Below are 18,581 nucleotides of genomic sequence, written 5' to 3'. Positions count from 1 at the left end.
GCGGTTCAAGAAGCCGGCACACCCATCACCCCCTCAAGGGGCAACTAGGGACTGGCTTCACCCACATCCTGTGGAAAAAGGAACAAAATAAAACTCTACTGGTTAACCGGTCAGAGGAAGGATTGGTTTCCTCTGATTACATTCACTGGGGTTTAGACGGGTGAGAGGGGATTTATCTATTTATTTATCAGTGTCACAAGTAAGACTTACATTGACACTGCAATGAAGTTACTGTGAAAATCCCCCAGACTCCGGGGCGCCTGTTCGGCTACACTGAAGGAGAATTTAGCACGGCCAATCCACCCTAACCAGCACGGCTTTCCAGATTGTGGGAGGAAGCCCAGGCAGACACTGGGAGAATGTGCAAAGACAGTGACCCAGGCGGGAATCGAACCCGGGTCCCTGGCACTGTGAAGCAGCAGTGCTGACCACGTACTGTCCCCCCCCTCTCGGCTGATCATTCCGTACCCCTCCATGCTGACCACCACTTTTTTTTTAAAGTTTATTTATCAGTGTCACAAGTAGGCTTACATTAACACTGCAATGAAGTTACTGTGAAAATCCCCTAGTCGCCACACTCCAGCGCCTGTTCGGGGTACACTGAGGGAGAATTTAGCACGGCCAATGCACCCTAACCCGCACATCACTTGGACTGTGGGAGGAAACCGGAGCACCCGGAGGAAACCCACGCAGACACGGGGAGAACGTGCAGACTCCACACAGATGGTGACCCAAGCCCCGGGGAATCGAACCCGGGTCCCCGGCTTCGTGAGACAACAGCGCCAGCCGCTGTGCCACCTTGCCAGACAGAGTCACCTGCAGGTGCACACCTGTCTGTAAATCCAGGCTAAATCCCCAGCCACCGCCACCCACAACCGGTGCCGTTTAATTGTAGGCGTTTTCTCTCTCTCTGTGGGAGGAGAGAATGGAAATCGCGCTGGCCAACAAGGTAGAATACAGTGTGGAAACCAACAAGACAAAAAAAAAATTAGATAAGACAAACAGTACGGCCTAAAATCAGATCCTTTAGGTGGATTAAGTTGAGCTCCTGTGATAAACCTTATCACCAAAAAAAAACTCTCAGCACTCATTCATTTTACTTCCTCATTAGGGCTGGGTGTGTGTTAGAGTAAAGTCCTCACCGCAGCTCTGTGATCTGCTTTATTCCAGCACACACACACACACACACAGACACAGACAGACGCACAGGCACAGACAGACAGACAGACGCACAGGCACAGACAGACAGCGACAATGTGGAACTGCACTGGGAGCAGCACCGAAGGGGTTCTCCGGCACAGCTGACCTCCCCCCTAGGCAGCTTTCTGAGTTGGAGTTGGCGATTTATTTTCTGTCTGGCAGCCTGTGAGTCGACACTGGAATGGGTCCCAGTGATAACTGCTGGCTGCTGTTACTGACACTGATCCCAGCCTGGGTAAGATAAGTCTATTCTCATTCCATCTTTGACCCTCACCACTTCTCATTTGTCTCTCTCTCTCTCTCTCGCTGTTTGACACCAGCCTCAGTTATTTATTTCAGGGGAGCTGGAAGTTTATCTCTTAAGTTTTCGTCGAGACAGAGTTGGGGGGAGAGGATTGGTGTATATTGCAGAGGAGGAGAGAGTGATTGGGGAGAGAAGCTGATTGAGGGGAGAGTGGGGGTTAGAGTGAGGGGGGAGTAAGAGTTAGCAAGGGGAAAGTGAGGGTTACAGAGGGGAGAGTGAAAGGGAATGAGGGAGAGTGAAGGGGAGAGTGAGAGGTGAGTGGAGGGGAGAGCAAAGGGGAGAGTGAGGGCAGAGTGAGGGGGAGAGCAAAGGGGAGAGTGAGGGCAGAGTGAGGGGGAGAGTGAGAGGAGAGTGAGGGCGGAATGGTGAAGGGGACAGTGATGGGAGAGTGAGGGGGAGAGTGGAGGGGAAGAGTCAGGGGAGAGTGAGAGTTACAGAGTGGGGAGTGAAGGGGACAGTGAGGGGGAGAGCAAAGGGAGGGGGGAGTGAGAGTTACAGATTGGAAGTGAGGGCAGAGTGGGGGGAGTGAGGGGCAAATGAGGTGGGGGGGAGTGAGGGGAGAGCAAGGGATAGTGAGGGGGAGTGAGGGGAGAGCAAGAGATAGTGGGGGGAATGAGGGGAGAGTGGGGGAGAGTAAAGGGGAGTGAGGGATAGTGAGGGAAGAGCAAGGGATAGTGAGGGGGGAGTGGGGGAGAGTAAAGGGGAGTGAGGGATAGTGAGGGGACAGCAAGGGATAGTGAGGGGGGAGTGGGGGGAATGAGGGGGGAGTGGGGGAGAGTAAAGGGGACTGAGGGATAGTGAGGGGAGAGCAAGGGATAGTGAGGAAGGAGTGGGGGAGAGTAAGGGGGAAGTGAGGGGAGAGAGAGGGATAGTGAGGGAAGAGTGAGGGGGGAGTGAGGGGAGAGTGAGGGATAGTGAGGGGGCAGTGGTGTAGAACATGTTTTTGGCATTTTGTTTAATATTTATACCTTGTGGTGGTTTTCCGAATCGAATTGGTTTCCAAACCCGGGTCGTTCCATCCTGGGTCAGTGTGAGGCACTGGCGGGGATTGTGTGGAGCAAACACACTTCCTGTCGAGGCAGCTCCAACTGAAACATTCAACAGGGAATGAGTTTGACTCTTACCCAAGATGGAAGCAAGATTACAGGGTGAAGGCAGAGAACAGCACTAATTGTTCATTGGGCAAGCACATATGATGGGCTGAGTGGCCTCCTCCTGAGCTGGAATGATTCAATGTTAAATTATCCTTTGTTGTAAGAGGGAAGTGTAATCTCCAGTGGAATTCACTGGCGCCTTGTGCCTTTTGTGACTGGAGATAAATTAACTAAATAGAGAAGTTAATGACTAACACTGAGAAATTTCCTTGCAGAAGATGCCAAACCACATCAGCTGATTGTGAAGGGAATGTTTGCAGGACTGAAAATTCTTGGGTTGGAGGTGTAATTGGCAAAGGGTGGCATTCAGTACCTATCTCTCATTGTCCTGAGGAGTTGGTAACGGGCCCTCTTCCTGTTGAGTAGGAGGCTTGGTCTTTGTGGTGATGTGACATGGGTGATTTCAGAGGGTCCGCTGCATCGCCTGTGGGACTGGGGACACTTCGAGAAGAAGCATAGTCGCTTTATCACTGAGGGGGCCATCACAGCATTCTGTAAACTGCCCAACCTTTCCCCAGCTAGGATTTACAGCAATTGATTACCGTCTAGTGGGAAATGCTGGGAAAACTCAGCAGAGCCAGCAAAATCTGTAGAGACAGGAACAGAACTAATGTTTCGAGTCTGTACAGCTCTTTCTCGAAAGAATCATAGAATCCCTACAGGGCAGAAAAAGGCCATTTGGCCCATTGAGTCTGCACCGACAATCCCACCCAGACACTATCCCCGTAACCCCACATATTTACTCTGCCAATCTCCCTGATACCAAGGGGCAATTTAGTATGGCCAATCCATCTAACGTACACATCTTTTAAAGTGAGCGGGGAAAGATACAAAAGTGTCCAGAGGGGCAACTTTTTTTCACACAAAAGGTGGTGAGTGTCTGGAACGAGCTGCCAGAGGTGGTAGTAGAGGCGGGTACAATCTTTTAAAAAGCATTTAGACAGTTATATGGCTAAGGTGGGTGTAGAGGGATATGGGCCAAATGCGGAAAATTGGGACTAGCTTAGGGGTTTAAAAAAAGAGGCAGCATGGACAAGTTGGACCGAAAGGCCTGTTTCCCTGCTGTAAGACTCTAAGTCAACGGACGTCACATTCTCTGCCCCTTGCCCGCCCACTCCGGTTCCCGTGACGGGCAGGTGGGCTGGTAAAATTCCAGCTGGAACGTTAGCTCTGTGGCCGGTAGTGGTAACACAGTGGTTAGCACTGCTGCTTCACAGCTCCAGGCTCCTGGGTTCAATTCCCGGCTCGGGGTCACCGCCTGTGTTGGAGTTTGCACGTTCTCCTCGTGTCTGCGTGGGTTTCCTCCGGGTGCTCCGGTTTCCTCTCTCAGTCCAAAGATGTGCGGGTTAGGTTGATTGTGGCCGTGCTGAGAAATTGCCCCTTAGTGTCCAGGGATGTGTAGGTTAGAGGGATTAGTGGGTATAATATGGGGGTAGGGCCTGGGTGGGATTGTGTTCGGCGCAGACTCGATGGGCCGAAGGGCCTCTTTCTGCACTGTAGGGTTCTGTGGCTGGGATTCTTCGACCATTCACGCCAGCGGGATTCTCCAGTCCCGCTCGCAGTGGACAGAGACTTGGCTGTGCTCCAAACTCTCTGTCCTTGCTGACAAGGGGCCAGAGAACTCTGACCGGTATCTCTCCCCGCCAATGACCGCAGCGATTCTTCCAGCATTTGTTCCATTTTTATTTCAGATTTCCGGCAACTGGAATGTGGTGGTTTCATTTTAGAGTCTAGGTGGACCTCTGTTTAAAATTTCATCAGAAACTGCACTGAAACTACAGTCAAAGTGCTTTCTTGATACGGGAGAGGAAGCTCAGTTAAGGGATTGCAAAAGGCTACTTCTGCTCCTGACTGAAGTCAGCACTCTGCATGTGTGACCTGGAGTCACTCAGCATTCTGCTCCCCAGTTTTCCTCTTTAACCTCAGGTGGACACTGAGGGTTCCACAAAAATGAGAGCGGGCGTGGGCTGCTACGAGGCGCCAGCGGTCACGCCCACCCTCTCGGGGGTCCGAGCCGCTTACCAGTGTGGTTCTGCTCAGACGTAACACCATTGCCGGGCAAGGGTGAAATAAATCGACAATGACGAGGAACTGAAACCTCGAGGGGGAGGGGAGGGGAGAGAAGAGAACTGTTGGGCACGAACCTAAAATTAGCCTCAGTAGCTGAGAACAATTAAAAGAAGACTTTATAGCCAAATATAGATTCAGCGCTTGGGATGGGGGCGTGCGTTCAGTTATCATTTTACAGACCCTCCCGTCGGCGAGATTTTCCAGTCCCGCCGAAGTCAGCACTCGCTTGCCGTGAATTTCACAGTAACTTCATTGCAGTGTTAATGAGAGCTTTATTTGTGACTGATCAACTTTAAATTTTAAACTTTAAAACTTCAAACTTTTTCTGGCACCTGTTCTCCCCACCCCCCCAAGCAATGGGGCTGGACAAAGGGGTAATCTGGCCCCCTTATCAATCAACGACCATAGCATGTTCTTTCTCTCGAGGGAGCTCGGCGAAGGTTTAACCAGGCTGATTCCGGGGGTGGTGGGACTGATGTATGAGGAGAGGTTGTCTAGGTTAGGATTGTTTTCGCTGGAGTTTGGACGAATGAGGGGGGGTGGGGCGGGGAGTCTCAAAGAGACTTATAAAATTCTAACAGGACAAGACAACTTGGATGCAAAGAGGGTGTTCCCGATGGTGAGGGGAATCCAGAAGCAGGGTCACAGCCTGAGGATTCAGGGTAGACCATTTAGGACAGAGGTGAGGAGATATTTCTTCACCCAAAGATCGGTGAGCCTGTGGAATATATAGCACCTAGGGCCAATGGGATCAAAGGTTATGGGGAGAAAGCAGGATTAGGCTATTGAGTTGGTCAACAGCCATGATTGTGATGAATGGCTGAGCAGGCTTGATGGGCTGAATGGCCTCCTCCTGCCCCTATCTTCTATGTTTCTACGAATCATAGAATGTCTACAGTGCAGAAGGAGGCCATTCAGCCCATCTAACCTGCACCCGCTAACAGTCTCACCCAGGTCCTATCCCCGTAATGCCATACATTTACCCTGCCAATCTCCCTAACCCAAGGGACAATTTGGCACGGTCAATCAACCGCATATCTTTGGAGTGTAGGAGGAAAGCGGAGCACCCGGAGGAGACCCACGCTTGCAGACTCCACACAGAAGGTGACCCAAGCCAGGAATCGAACCTGGGTCCCTGGTACTGTGAGGCAGCAGTGCTAACCACTGTGCCACTGTGCCCGCTGAGACGCAGGGACGCTGAGACACTGAGACGCAGGGACTCTGAGACACAAGGGTAACAGACAGGGGCAGTGGTAAGCCCAGTCTGGTCTGTGGATTTGCCATTCAATGCTTGCCCTTATTGTGACCTTTTATAGAATCATAGAACAGTATAGAAGGAGGCCATTTGGCCCATCGAACCTGCATCAACAACAACTCCACCCAAGCCCTATTCCGGTTCCTGCCTAACAAAACTCCCCCTCCCCACCTCACGGCCTCCCCCTTAACCCTCGGCACAGGAGTGGGCCATTCAGCCCCTTGAGCCTATCCTACTATCCAAGTGCATCACCGTTGATCAGATATTCATTTCTCACTCTGAGATCCTCAGCATTTTTCAATCTCCAGATGCTCCGGTCAGTTAAATGTATTAAAAGTGACAAAAATAAAGCCCACTTCCTTAAATCTCAGATGCATTTCCTGCCACAATTTTGCTGTCGCGTTTTATCTGATGCACCGCTCATTGTAAAATAGTGTCTCTCTGGGAGTAATGCCTTGGGAGATTGGCAGATAGTGTGGTAACACAGCCTGGCCCACATCCGTGCCTGCGAGAACATAACACTGTAACATGGCATGCAAATGTGGCAAAGTTGTAATGCAAATATTTTTGCTCAGTGTGGAGAGGGAGGTTGCTTTAGATGGCAGGCCTTTTGAGAAGGCAAGTGTTTGTCATTGAGAATCTAACAGGACGGTGAGACCTCCAACTGGACCTGTGTCCGTGGTAATGTTAGATGTTGCGCCAGAATCAGGGGATGAGAGGGAACTTACATCGTAGCAAAACTTTTTCTGAGATCATAGAATGGTTATGTTGGCACAGTGGTTAGCACTGCTGCCTCACAGCACCAGGGACCTGGGTTCGATTCTGGCCCTGGGTGACTGTCTATGTGGAGTTTGCACTTTCTCCCCATGTCTGCGTGGGTTTCCTCCGGGTGATCCAGTTTCCTCCCACAATCCAAAAATGTGCAGGTTAGATGGATTGGCCATGCTGAATTGCCCTTAGTATTCAAAGATGTGTGGGTTAGTGGGTTGGCCATGATAAATTGCCCCTTAGTGTCCCAAAGATGTGCAGGTTAGGTGGATTGCCCATGCTAAATTGCCCCTTAGCATCCAAAGATGCGTAGGCTAGGTGGATTGATCATGCTAAATTGCCCCTTAATGTCCCAAGATGTTCAGGTTAGGTGGATTGGCCAGGGTAAATTCCCTCTTAGTGTTAGGGACATTAACAGGGTGGGGCTACGAGGTTGGGGCCTGGGTGGGATTGTTGTTGGTGCAGGCTCGATGGGGACTGAATGGCCTCCTTTTACACTGTAGGGACCCTATGATACGTCACAGAGGGAAGCCGTGTAAAAAGTATATTATTTTATGGAATGTGGGTATCGCTGGCTGGGCCAGCATTTGTTGCCCATCCCTAATTGCCCTTTGAACTGAGTGGCTTGTCCCCGTTGTTGTGGCTCTGGAGTCACATGTAGACCAGACCAGATTTCCCTCCCTAAAGGACATTAGTGAATCAAATGGGTTTTTCCGACAATTGGCAATGGGTTCATGGTCACTGATACAAGTTACATTTCAATTCCAGATCTAATAATCAAGTTTAAATTCTGGTGGAATTGCCTGTGGAATTCTCTCTGGCAGAGGGCTGTAGAGGCTGGATTATTAAGTATGTTTCAAGGCTACAGATTTTTAATCAGTCTTGGAATCAAGGATAAAGCAAGAAGTGCAGTTGAGGATTATATTGGATCTCATCGAAGAGAGGAGCAGACTCAATGGGCCGAATGGCCTACTTCTGCTCCTACGTCTTGCGGTCTATTCTGGGATTCGAACTCCTGTCCCTCAGAGCCTGGGCCTCTGGGTTACCAGCCCAGTGACTTTCCCACCATGCTACCCTCTTCCCCAATCAGGCCATTATGTCCGTGCTATCCCTCTGCCGGAGAAACTCAGTAGATCCCACTCCCTCCTCCTGCACCCGGCCACTTTCAGTTCCTCAATGATCCAATTTCCTTTGGGATTGAACCTGCCTCCACCACATTCCCCGGCAGCGCATTCCAGATCCTAACCACTCGCTGCAGTTAAAAATAAGCCTTCCCCCCCATGTTCGCAGAATCCCTACAGTGCAGAAGGAGGCTACTCAGCCCATCAACCCTGCACTGACAACAATTCCATCCAGACCCTATTCCCATAACCCCATGTATTTATTTTTATTATTTATTAGTGTCAAAAATAGGCTTGCGTTAACATTGCATTGAAGTTACTGTGACAATCCCCACAATTGCCACACTCCGGCGCCGGGTACACTGAGGGAGAATTTAGCACGGCCAATGCACCCTAACCAGCACGTCTTTCGGACTGTGGGAGGAAACCAGAGCACCTGCAGGAAACTCACGCAGACTCCACTCAGACAGTGACCCAAGACGGGAATCGAACCTGGGTCCCTGGCTGTGCGAGGCAGCAGTGTTAACTAGTGCGTCACCGTGCCAGCTACAGGGCTTGATCTCACCGCAGGTATCTGTGCTAAGAACACAACTGTTCACATCATATATTAATGATTTGGAAGAGGGAACTGAATGTATTGTCTCCAAGTTTGCAGACGATTCAAAGTTGGGTGGGAGGGTGAGCTGTGAGGAGGCCTCAGCATGAATTGGACAGGCTGGGTGTGTGGGCATCTGCGTGGCAGATGTGGATAAACGTGAGGTTACCCACTTCGGTTGCAATAATAGTAAGGCAGATTATTATTACAGGCGGCATAGTAGCACGGTGGTTAGCGCTGCTGCTTCACAGCTCCAGGGTCCTGGGTTCGATTCCCGGCTCGGGTCACTGCCTGTGTGGAGTTTGCACATTCTCCTCGTGTCTGCATGGGTTTCCTCCCACAGTCCAAAGATGTGCGGGTTAGGTTGATGGGCCATGCTAAGAAATTGCCCCTTAGTATCCAGGGATGCGTAGGTTAGAGGGATTAGTGGGATATGGGGGTAGGGCTTGAGTGGCATTGTGTTTGGTGCAGACTTGATGGGCCGAAGGGCCTCTTTCTGCACTGTAGGGTCCTATGATTCTATTTGAATGGGTGTAAGGTGAGAGAGGTGGATGCTCAGTGACACCTTGGTTGCCTAATGCATCAGTTGGTGGAAATAAGAATGCAGGTCCAGCAGGCAGTGATGAAGGCAGATGGTATGTTGGCCTTCATAGTGAGAGGATTTGAGTGCAGGGATAGGGATGTTTTGCTGCAATTGTACAGGGCGTTGGTGAGGCCACACCTGGAGTATTGTGTGCAGTTTTGGTGTCCTTATCTGAGGAAGGATGTCCTTGCTATAGAGGGAGTACAGCGAGGGTTTACCAGGCTGATTCCTGGGATGGCAGGTCTGTCATACGAGGAGAGACTGAGTCGGTTAGGATTATATTCACTGGAGTTTAGAAGCGCGAGAGGGGATTGCATAGAAACTTATAAAATTCTAACAGGATTAATTAGACGGAGAAAGTTCAAAGAATGGTCCCGAGGAATCCAGAACTAGGGGCTCATAGTTTGAGGATAAGGGGTAAACCTTTTAGAACTGAGACGAGGAGAAATTTCTTCATCCAGAGGGTGGTGAATGTGTGGAATTCACTCCCGCAGGAAGTAGTTGAGGTCAAAACATTGTGTGATTTTTGAGAATAAATGAGATATCGCTCTTGGGGTTAAAGGGATTGAGGGATATGGGGGGAAGGGGGGATCAGGATATTGAATTTGATGATCAGCCATGATCAAAATGAATGATGGAGCAGGCTCGAAGGGGCGAATGGCCTCCTCCTGCTTCTACTTTCTATGTGAGCCAAAAGGCCGAGTAGCAAACCTCTGAGGAGTTAAGGTCCCAGTTGAAGATTACCGTCGGCGATGGAACTTTATAGAAAGATTTGGCACCTTTCTCAACTTCAGGATTGCTTAACAACCAATGAAATAGTCTTGAAGTGCAGTTCCTGTCATCAACATAGGAAATATGATTCTTTATTCATTCGTGGGACATGGGCGTTGCGGGCTGGGCCAGCATTTATTGCCCATCCTTAGTTGGCCTTGAAATTGAGTGGCTTGCGAGGCCTTTTCAGAGAGACAGTGAAGGGTCAACCATATCGCTGTGGCTCTGGAGTCAAATATAGGCCAGACCGGGTAAGGATGGCAGATTTCCTTCCCTAAAGGGACCTTAGTGAACCAGATGGGTTTTTCCAACAATGGTTTCACAGTCATCAGTAGATTCTTAATTCCAGATATTTTTTATTGAATTCAAATGCCACCATTCGCCGTGGTGGGATTCGAGCGAGTGGGCGAGGACCTGGCAGATGGTGTACAATGTTAGCAAGTGTGAGGTTATCCACTTTGGCAGAAATAACAGTAGGAGGGACTACTATTTAAAGGGCGAAAAGCTGCAGCATGCTACGGTGCAGAGGGACCTAGGGGTCCCTGTGCATGAGTCACAAAAACCCAGTCTGCAGGTGCAGCAGGTGGTCAGGAAGGCGAATGGGATGCTGGCCTTTATAGCGAGGGGGATTGAATATAAAAGTAGGAGGTCTTGCTGCAACTGTACAGGGCACTGGTGAGGCCGTAACTGGAGTACTGTGTGCAGTTTTGGTCACCGCACTTGTGCAAGGATATTTTGGCCTTGGAGGGAGTGCAGAGGAGGTTCACTAGGCTGATACCGGAGATGAGGGGGTTGGACTAAGAAGAGAGACTAAATAGACTGGGTCTGTACTCGTTGGAGTTTAGAAGGATGAGGGGGGATCTTATAGAGACGTATAAGATAATGAAAGGGATGGATAGGGTAGAGGTAGAGAGATTCTTCCTGCTCAGAAAAGATAGCAGGACTAGGGGGCACAGCCTCAAGATAAGGGAGGGGCCAGTTTAGAACGGAGTTGAGGAGGAACTTCTTCACTCAAAGGGTGGTGAATCTCTGGAATTCTCTGCCCATTGAAGTGGTGGAGGCTGCCTCATTGAATATTTTTAAGTCACAGATAGATAGATTTCTGATAGACAAGGGAATTAAGGGTTATGGGGAGAAAGCGGGAAAGTGGAACTGATCCACTTCAGATCAGCCATGATCTTATTGAATGGCGGGGCAGGCTCGAAGGGCTAGATGGCCTACTCCTGCTCCTATTTCTTATGAACCCGGGTCCCCAGAATATTAGCTGAGTTTCTGAGTCCATTGAGAATGCCAGTAGACCATCACCTCACCAATGTAGTGCAAACCTTCCGTACAGCAAGCTCTACAAGCGTGATTGATTGAATAACCTGTTTCTTTTGTGTTCAGTGAAAAATAAATGTTGACCAGGGAAACTCCCCAAATCTTCTTTGAACTGTTGCCTTGGGATTTTTACACCCACCTGAAAGGGGAGAGACTCAGAGGGCCTATTTTACTATTTTGATGCAAAGTGCTGGGCGGATTTGAAACTGGGAGTGTTTCAGATCCGACTTTTAGACCCGTTCTCAGGCGCCCCCATATGCAAGCCGCCTGCAAAAAATACCAGCCATTCCGAATCGCGCTGCACAAGCCAGTGGGCAGGGCACCCAAAACCCTGCAGCTCCGATTGGCATCGCCAACTGCGCCTGTGCAAGGAAAAGATAGAATGCCACTCACCTGCCACATTGCACCCTGCCCGGATAATGCCTCTCCCTGACCCCCCCCACAGACATTGCCCTACTCCCACAACATTACTGACCCCCTTATTCCCCCCATCCCCTCCTGCCACCCAGACTGATTGCGGCTTCCTGCCCCCCCCCGCTCACTGATCTCAGGCAGAGTGGCAGCGGATCCCTTCCTTCCCTCTCAAGCAGAGAGCCGCTGGACCATCTCCACCCACCCCCATCCCCCCCCCCGCACCCGCACTGGTCTCAAGCAGAGAACCTTCTTGAATCAGACCATGTTTTGGCCTTTCTGTGGGAGTGAATTCCACACATTCACCACCTTCTGGGTGAAGAAATTTCTCCTCACCTCAGACCTAAAAGGTTTCCCCCTTATCCTCAAACTCTGACCCCTAGTTCTGGACTCCCCCATCATCGGGAACATTCTTTCTGAAGCTAACCTGTCCAATCCTGTTACAATGTCATAAGTTTCTACAAAGAGCCCCTCTCCCTCTTTGACTTCATTTATTATTGTCAAATATATTGGGATACAGTGGAAAGTATTGTTTCTTGAGCACTGTACAGACAAAGCATACCGTTCATAGAGAAGGAAGGAAGTGCAGAGTGTAGTGTTACAGTCATAGCTAGGGTGTAGAGAAAGATCAACTTAAAATAAGGTAGGTCCGTTCAAAAGTCTGACGGCAGCAGGGAAGAAGCTGTTCTTGAGACAGTTGGTACGTGACCTTGTATCTTTTTCTCGATGGACGAAGGTGGAAGAGAGAATGTCCGGGGTCCGTGATTACGTTGGCTGCTTTGCCGAGGCAGCGGGAAGTGTAGACAGTGTCATTGGGTGGGAGGCTGCTTTGAGTGATGGACTGGGCTACATTCACGTCTCTTTGTAGTTCCTTGCATTCTTGGGCAGAGCAGGAGCCCATACCAAGCTGTGATACAACCAGAAAGATTGCTTTCAATGGTGCATCTGTAAAAGTTGGTGAGAGTCGTAGTGGACATACCAAATTTCCTTAGTTTTCTGAGAAAGTAGAGGCGTTGGTGGGGATTTCTTAACTACAGTGTCCACTTGGGGTTCCAGGAATATTCGTTGGTGATCTGGATAGATAAAAACCTGAAGCTCTTGACCATTTCTATTTCGTCCCCATTGATGTAGACAGGGGCATGTTCTCCTTTACACTTCCTGAAGTCGATAATCTCTTTCATTTTATTGTCATTAAGAGAGAGATTAATGTCACCGCACCAGCTCACCAGATTCTCTGTCTCATTCCTGTACTCTGTCTCGTCATTGATTGAGATTCGCTCCACGACTAAATCTATTCCGAGAGGTTTCATCACCAAATTTTCCCCATTAGTCGGCCAACACATCCATCCTCCTGACATACAGCTTTCCCAAACCGATTGGAAAGGATAAAGATTTCAATAACCAATAGCATGATGTTTGACTGACAGCCCAGTCAATAGCCAAGAGCCATTTTCTAATAGCTGCTAGATGATGGCCTGGTGGTATTATCGCTAGACTATTAAACCAGAAACTCAGCTGGGGACCCGGGTTCGAATCCCACCACAGCAGATGGTGGAATTTGAATTCAATAAAAGAAATCTGGAATTAAGAATCTACTGGTGGCCATGAAATCATTGTCGATTGTCAGGAAAAACCCATTGTTATTTTCTGTTGGACATTTCTCGCTACCAGATCTAACGTTTTTTATTCATTCGTGGGACATGGGTGTCACTGGCTGGGCCAACATTTATTTCCCATCGCTAGTCACCCAAGGGCAGTTGAGAGTCAACCACATTGCTGTGGCTCTGGAGTCACATGTAGGCCAGACTGGGTAAGGACGGCAGATTTCCTTCCCTAAAAGACATTAGTGAAGGACTAACCAAAACGCATGTCCCAGTGCAGTGTACTGTACTGAGACAGGCCCTTTGGTTAGTACTACACTGGGACAGGCCCTTTGGTTAGTACTATACTGCGACAGGCCCTTTGGTTAGTACTACACTGGCACAGGCCCTTTGGTTAGTACTACACTGGGACAGGCCCTTTGGTTAGTACTACACTGGGACAGGCCCTTTGGTTAGTACTACACTGGGACAGGCCCTTTGGTTAGGACTACACTGGGACAGGCCCTTTGGTTAGTACTACACTGGCACAGGCCCTTTGGTTAGTACTACACTGGCACAGGCCCTTTGGTTAGTACTACACTGGCACAGGCCCTTTGGTTAGTACTACACTGGCACAGGCCCTTTGGTTAGTACTACACTGGCACAGGCCCTTTGGTTAGTACTACACTGGGACAGGCCCTTTGGTTAGTACTACACTGGGACAGGCCCTTTGGTTAGTACTACACTGGGACAGGCCCTTTGGTTAGTACTACACTGGGACAGGCCCTTTGGTTAGTACTACGCTGGGACAGGCCCTTTGGTTAGTACTACGCTGGGACAGGCCCTTTGGTTAGTACTACGCTGGGACAGGCCCTTTGGTTAGTACTACGCTGGGACAGGCCCTTTGGTTAGTACTACGCTGGGACAGGCCCTTTGGTTAGTACTACGCTGGGACAGGCCCTTTGGTTAGTACTACGCTGGGACAGGCCCTTTGGTTAGTACTACACTGGGACAGGCCCTTTGGTTAGTACTACACTGGGACAGGCCCTTTGGTTAGTACTACACTGGGACAGGCCCTTTGGATAGTACTACACTGGGACAGGCCCTTTGGTTAGTACTACACTGAGACAGGCCCTTTGGTTAGTATTGCGACAGGCCCTTTGGTTAGTACGACACTGGGAAAGGTTCTTGCATCATCAGCAAATATTCTATTAATGTTTAGCTTATGATATGAATCATCCGACTGGCACATGACTTCCAGCTATAACATTGACAGACATCATTTCAGTTGAAGTACTGGAATTGGATTAGAATTGGAGGACCGCTCCAGTGCAGAAGCATTAATTCAGTCCATCGAGTCTATACTGAGTCTCCGACAGAGCATCATACCCAGACTATCAGCTTAACCCAATATACTTACACCGTTAATGCACCTAACCTACACTTCTTTCAACATTAATAGGCACACCTTTGGACACTATGGCCAATTTAGCACGGCCAATCCACCTAACCCACACACCTTGGGCAACTAAGGGACAGTTTAGCATGGCCAATCCACCTAACCTGCACATCTTTGGACACCAAGGGGCAACTTAGCATTTCATGATTGGACCATGAGCTCCCTAGTTGAGGTAATGGTTGCTTGTGCAATCAGAGAGTCCCACAGGCATATATTGAGGAGTGTCATGGCTACTGACCCTCTGGATTCTGATTGTGTCGCTGAAGCAGTCTTAGGAGTGGAATTGAGTTTGTAAATAAAGGGAATCTGGTGAAAAGACGCCAACCTCTGAGGAATTATTTATCCTCACAAGAGCAGATTTAACGAGTATTGTTTTTAATTCGCTCCTGTAGCCGTGTGGTTAACTGCCCCTCTGAAATGGGCTGGCAAACCTCTCAGTCCACAGGAAATCAGGGATGGGCTACAAATGCTGGGCCTTATCTAGCGACGTCCACATCCCATGAAAGACTAAAACATACAAACCACTGCCTATATCACGGAATAGATTCCAAATCCTGCGACAATGTTACATAATCACAACAATGGCTAGGATTCTCCAACCTCACCCATGGCTGAGATTTTCCGGATTCATTGCGGTGAACGGAGACTGCCCAAATCTCCAGTCTCGGTACCTCAATCAGGGAGCTCATACTCTAATCATTACCTCAAACAGAGAGCTCATACTTGAATCATTACCTCAATCAGGGAGCTCATACTCTAATCACTACCTCCATCAGGGAGCTCATACTCCAATCACTACCTCCATCAGGGAGCTCATACTCCAATCACTACCTCAATCAGGGAGCTCATACTCCAATCAGGGAGCTCATACTCCAATCATTACCTCAATCAGGGAGCTCATACTCCAATCATTACCTCAATCAGGGAGCTCATACTCCAATCATTACCTCAATCAGGGAGCTCATACTCCAATCATTACCTCAATCAGGGAGCTCATACTCCAATCATTACCTCAATCAGGGAGCTCATACTCCAATCATTACCTCAATCAGGGAGCTCATACTCCAATCATTACCTCAATCAGGGAGCTCATACTCCAATCATTACCTCAATCAGGGAGCTCATACTCCAATCATTACCTCAATCAGGGAGCTCATACTCCAATCATTACCTCAATCAGGGAGCTCATACTCCAATCATTACCTCAATCAGGGAGCTCATACTCCAATCATTACCTCAATCAGGGAGCTCATACTCCAATCATTACCTCAATCAGGGAGCTCATACTCCAATCATTACCTCAATCAGGGAGCTCATACTCCAATCATTACCTCAATCAGGGAGCTCATACTCCAATCATTACCTCAATCAGGGAGCTCATACTCCAATCATTACCTCAATCAGGGAGGGAATGCCCCAATCATTACCTCAATCAGGGAGGGAATGCCCCAATCACCATGTCAATCAGGGAGCTCATACTCCATGAGGCCAGCCTCATAGTCTTTGTTGAGGACATTACAATATTGCAGAATATACACAACATGCGTTATTTTTGCAGCCACTCTTGTTCCAAAGGTGGTGCTGAAACTGTTCCAAGCTCAAGGATGCCCAACTGTTAACATCCAGCCAAACTTTAATATCTCAATATGTTGCGTTATATTGCAGTGTAAAAAGCATGACCTTTAAATTCTTGTCTAACTTATTCCCTTATTAATGGAAATCCCCTGGAGTCTAAAGTCAACAAGTTCACTGAATTGAAAGGAGGAAGTGGGACATATCCAACAGTGCTGTAAATGTTCAGGGCAAGCAACATCACTCCCAATCTATTAAACTCAGTGCTGAATAGTTACACATCTGAATCTCCGCTCCCACCTTTCTCAGACCATCAATGTTATTTATTTGATTTGATTTATTATTGTCACATGTACAGGGATACAGTGAAAAATATTGCTTCTTGCATGCTATACAGACAAAGCATACCATTCATAGAGTACTTAGAGGAGAAGGAAAGCAGAATGTACTGTTATAGTCATAGCTAGGGTACAGAAAAAGTTAAAGTTAAAACTTTTTTTAAAGTTTATTTATTAGTCACAAGTAGACTTACATTAACACTACAATGAAGTTACTGTGAAAATCTCCTAATCGCCACACTCCAGCGCCTGTTTGGGTACCCTGAGGGAGAATTTAGCGTGGCCAATGCATCTAGCCCAGCACATTTTTCAGACTGTGGGAGGAAACTGGAGCCCCCGGAGGAAACCCATGCAGACACAGGGAGAATGTGTACACTCCGCACAGACAGTGACCCAAGCCTGGAATCGAATTCGGGTCCCTGGCGCTGTGAGGCAGCAATGCTAACCAATGTGCCACCATGCCGCCCAAATTTAATATAAGGTAGGTCCATTCAAAAGTCTGGTGGCAGCAGGGAAGAAGCTGTTCTTGAGTCGGTTGGTACGTGACCTCAGACCTTTCTATCTTTTTCCCGACAGGAGAAGGTGGAAGAGAGAATGTCCGGGGTGCGTGGGATCCTTGATTATGCTGGCTGCTTTTCTGAGGCAGTGGGAAGTGTAGACAGAGCCAATGGATGGGAGGCTGCTTAGAGTGATGGACTGGGCTCTGTCCACAGTCCTTGCTTGCGGTCTTGGTCGGAGCAGGAGCCATACCGAGCTGTAATACATGGTGACCATTTACTCAAGAGTCATCATTTCTTTCTTTACTCGTCTAATCCTCATCTCCTTTTTCATTTTGCAGCATCACCCCTTTCGTTAGTTCATCCCTCCCACCTGGTTTTTCATTCCAGAATCGGATTTGGGGGCAGGTGCGGAAGTGGGATTGTGGGCAGGATGGCCCACAGCGTACAATCTGGCACTGAAATTGGTGGTGGCGCAGTGGCTTTGTCACTGGATTAATAATCCAGAGTTCACCAGGCTGATACCGGAGATGAGGGGGCTGGACTATGAAGAGAGACTAAATAGACTGGGTCTGTACTCGTTGGAGTTTAGAAGGCTGAGGGGGGATCTTATAGAGACGTATAAGATAATGAAGGGGATGGATAGGGTAGAGGTAGAGAGATTCTTCCCACTCAGAAAGGATAGCAGTACTAGAGGGCACAGCCTCAAGATAAGGGGGGGACAGTTTAGATCGGAGTTGAGGAGGAACTTCTTCACTCAAAGGGTGGTGAATCTCTGGCATTCTCTGCCTGTTGAAGTGGCGGAGGCTACCTCGCTTAAGTCACGGGTAGATAGGTTTCTGATAGACAGGGGAATTAAGGGTTATGGGGAGAAAGCGGGAAAGTGGAACTGATCCACTTCAGATCAGCCATGATCTTATTGAATGGCGGGGCAGGCTCGAAGGGCTAGATGGCCTACTCCTGCTCCTATTTCTTATGTTCTTATGACCTGGGTCCGAATCCTGCTACAGCAGATGATGGAGTTAGAATTCAATAAAAAATATCCTGAATTGAACACCTACTGATGACCATGAAACCAGCGTCAATTGTCGGAAAAACCCATGTGGTTCACTAATGTCCTTTAGGGAAGGAAATCTGCCGTCCTTACCTGGGTTTGATAGTCACATAAAGGCCAGGTCGGGTAAGGACAGCAATTTCCTTCCCTAAAGGACATTAGTGAACCAGATCAGTTTTTCCAACAACTGACAATAATTTCATGATCAGATTTCTATTGAGTTCAAATTTCATTATTTTTTAAAAATTCATCCGTGGGGCACGGGCAATATTTATTGCCCATCCCTAATTGCCCGAGGGCAGTTGAGAGTCAACCCCATTGCAGTGGCCCTGGAGTCACATGTAGGCCAGACCGGGTAAGGACAGCAGATTTCCTTCCCTAAAGGGACATTAGTGAACCAGATGGGTTTTTTCCAACAATCGATGAGAGTGGCCATGGTTTCCATTATCAAGACTAGTTCTATAATTCTCAATTAGTAATCTAGATTCGATTTGATTTATTATTACCACATGTATTAGTGTCCAGTGAA

The 18,581-nt window shown here is 48.6% G+C and overlaps 1 protein-coding gene across 1 annotated transcript in view; it reads left to right on the top strand.

Moving 5' to 3' along the window:
* Positions 1-1,236: 1,236 nt before the first annotated feature.
* The window catches only part of LOC145361514 (receptor-type tyrosine-protein phosphatase eta-like), a 57,991-nt gene continuing 40,646 nt past the window's right edge, over positions 1,237-18,581 (top strand). The window contains exon 1 of the mRNA XM_080217326.1: positions 1,237-1,435. Coding sequence (XP_080073452.1) covers positions 1,382-1,435 — 54 coding nt within the window. The 5' untranslated portion in view covers positions 1,237-1,381. The remainder of the gene's footprint in view (positions 1,436-18,581) is intronic.

Source organism: Carcharhinus amblyrhynchos, chromosome 35 (genome assembly GCF_965287045.1).
Source record: "Carcharhinus amblyrhynchos chromosome 35, sCarAmb.v2.hapA, whole genome shotgun sequence".
In the NCBI taxonomy this organism is placed as follows: domain Eukaryota; kingdom Metazoa; phylum Chordata; class Chondrichthyes; order Carcharhiniformes; family Carcharhinidae; genus Carcharhinus; species Carcharhinus amblyrhynchos.
The sequence above is the reverse complement of the archived record's forward strand: the minus strand, read 5'-3'. Positions and strand labels throughout refer to the sequence as shown.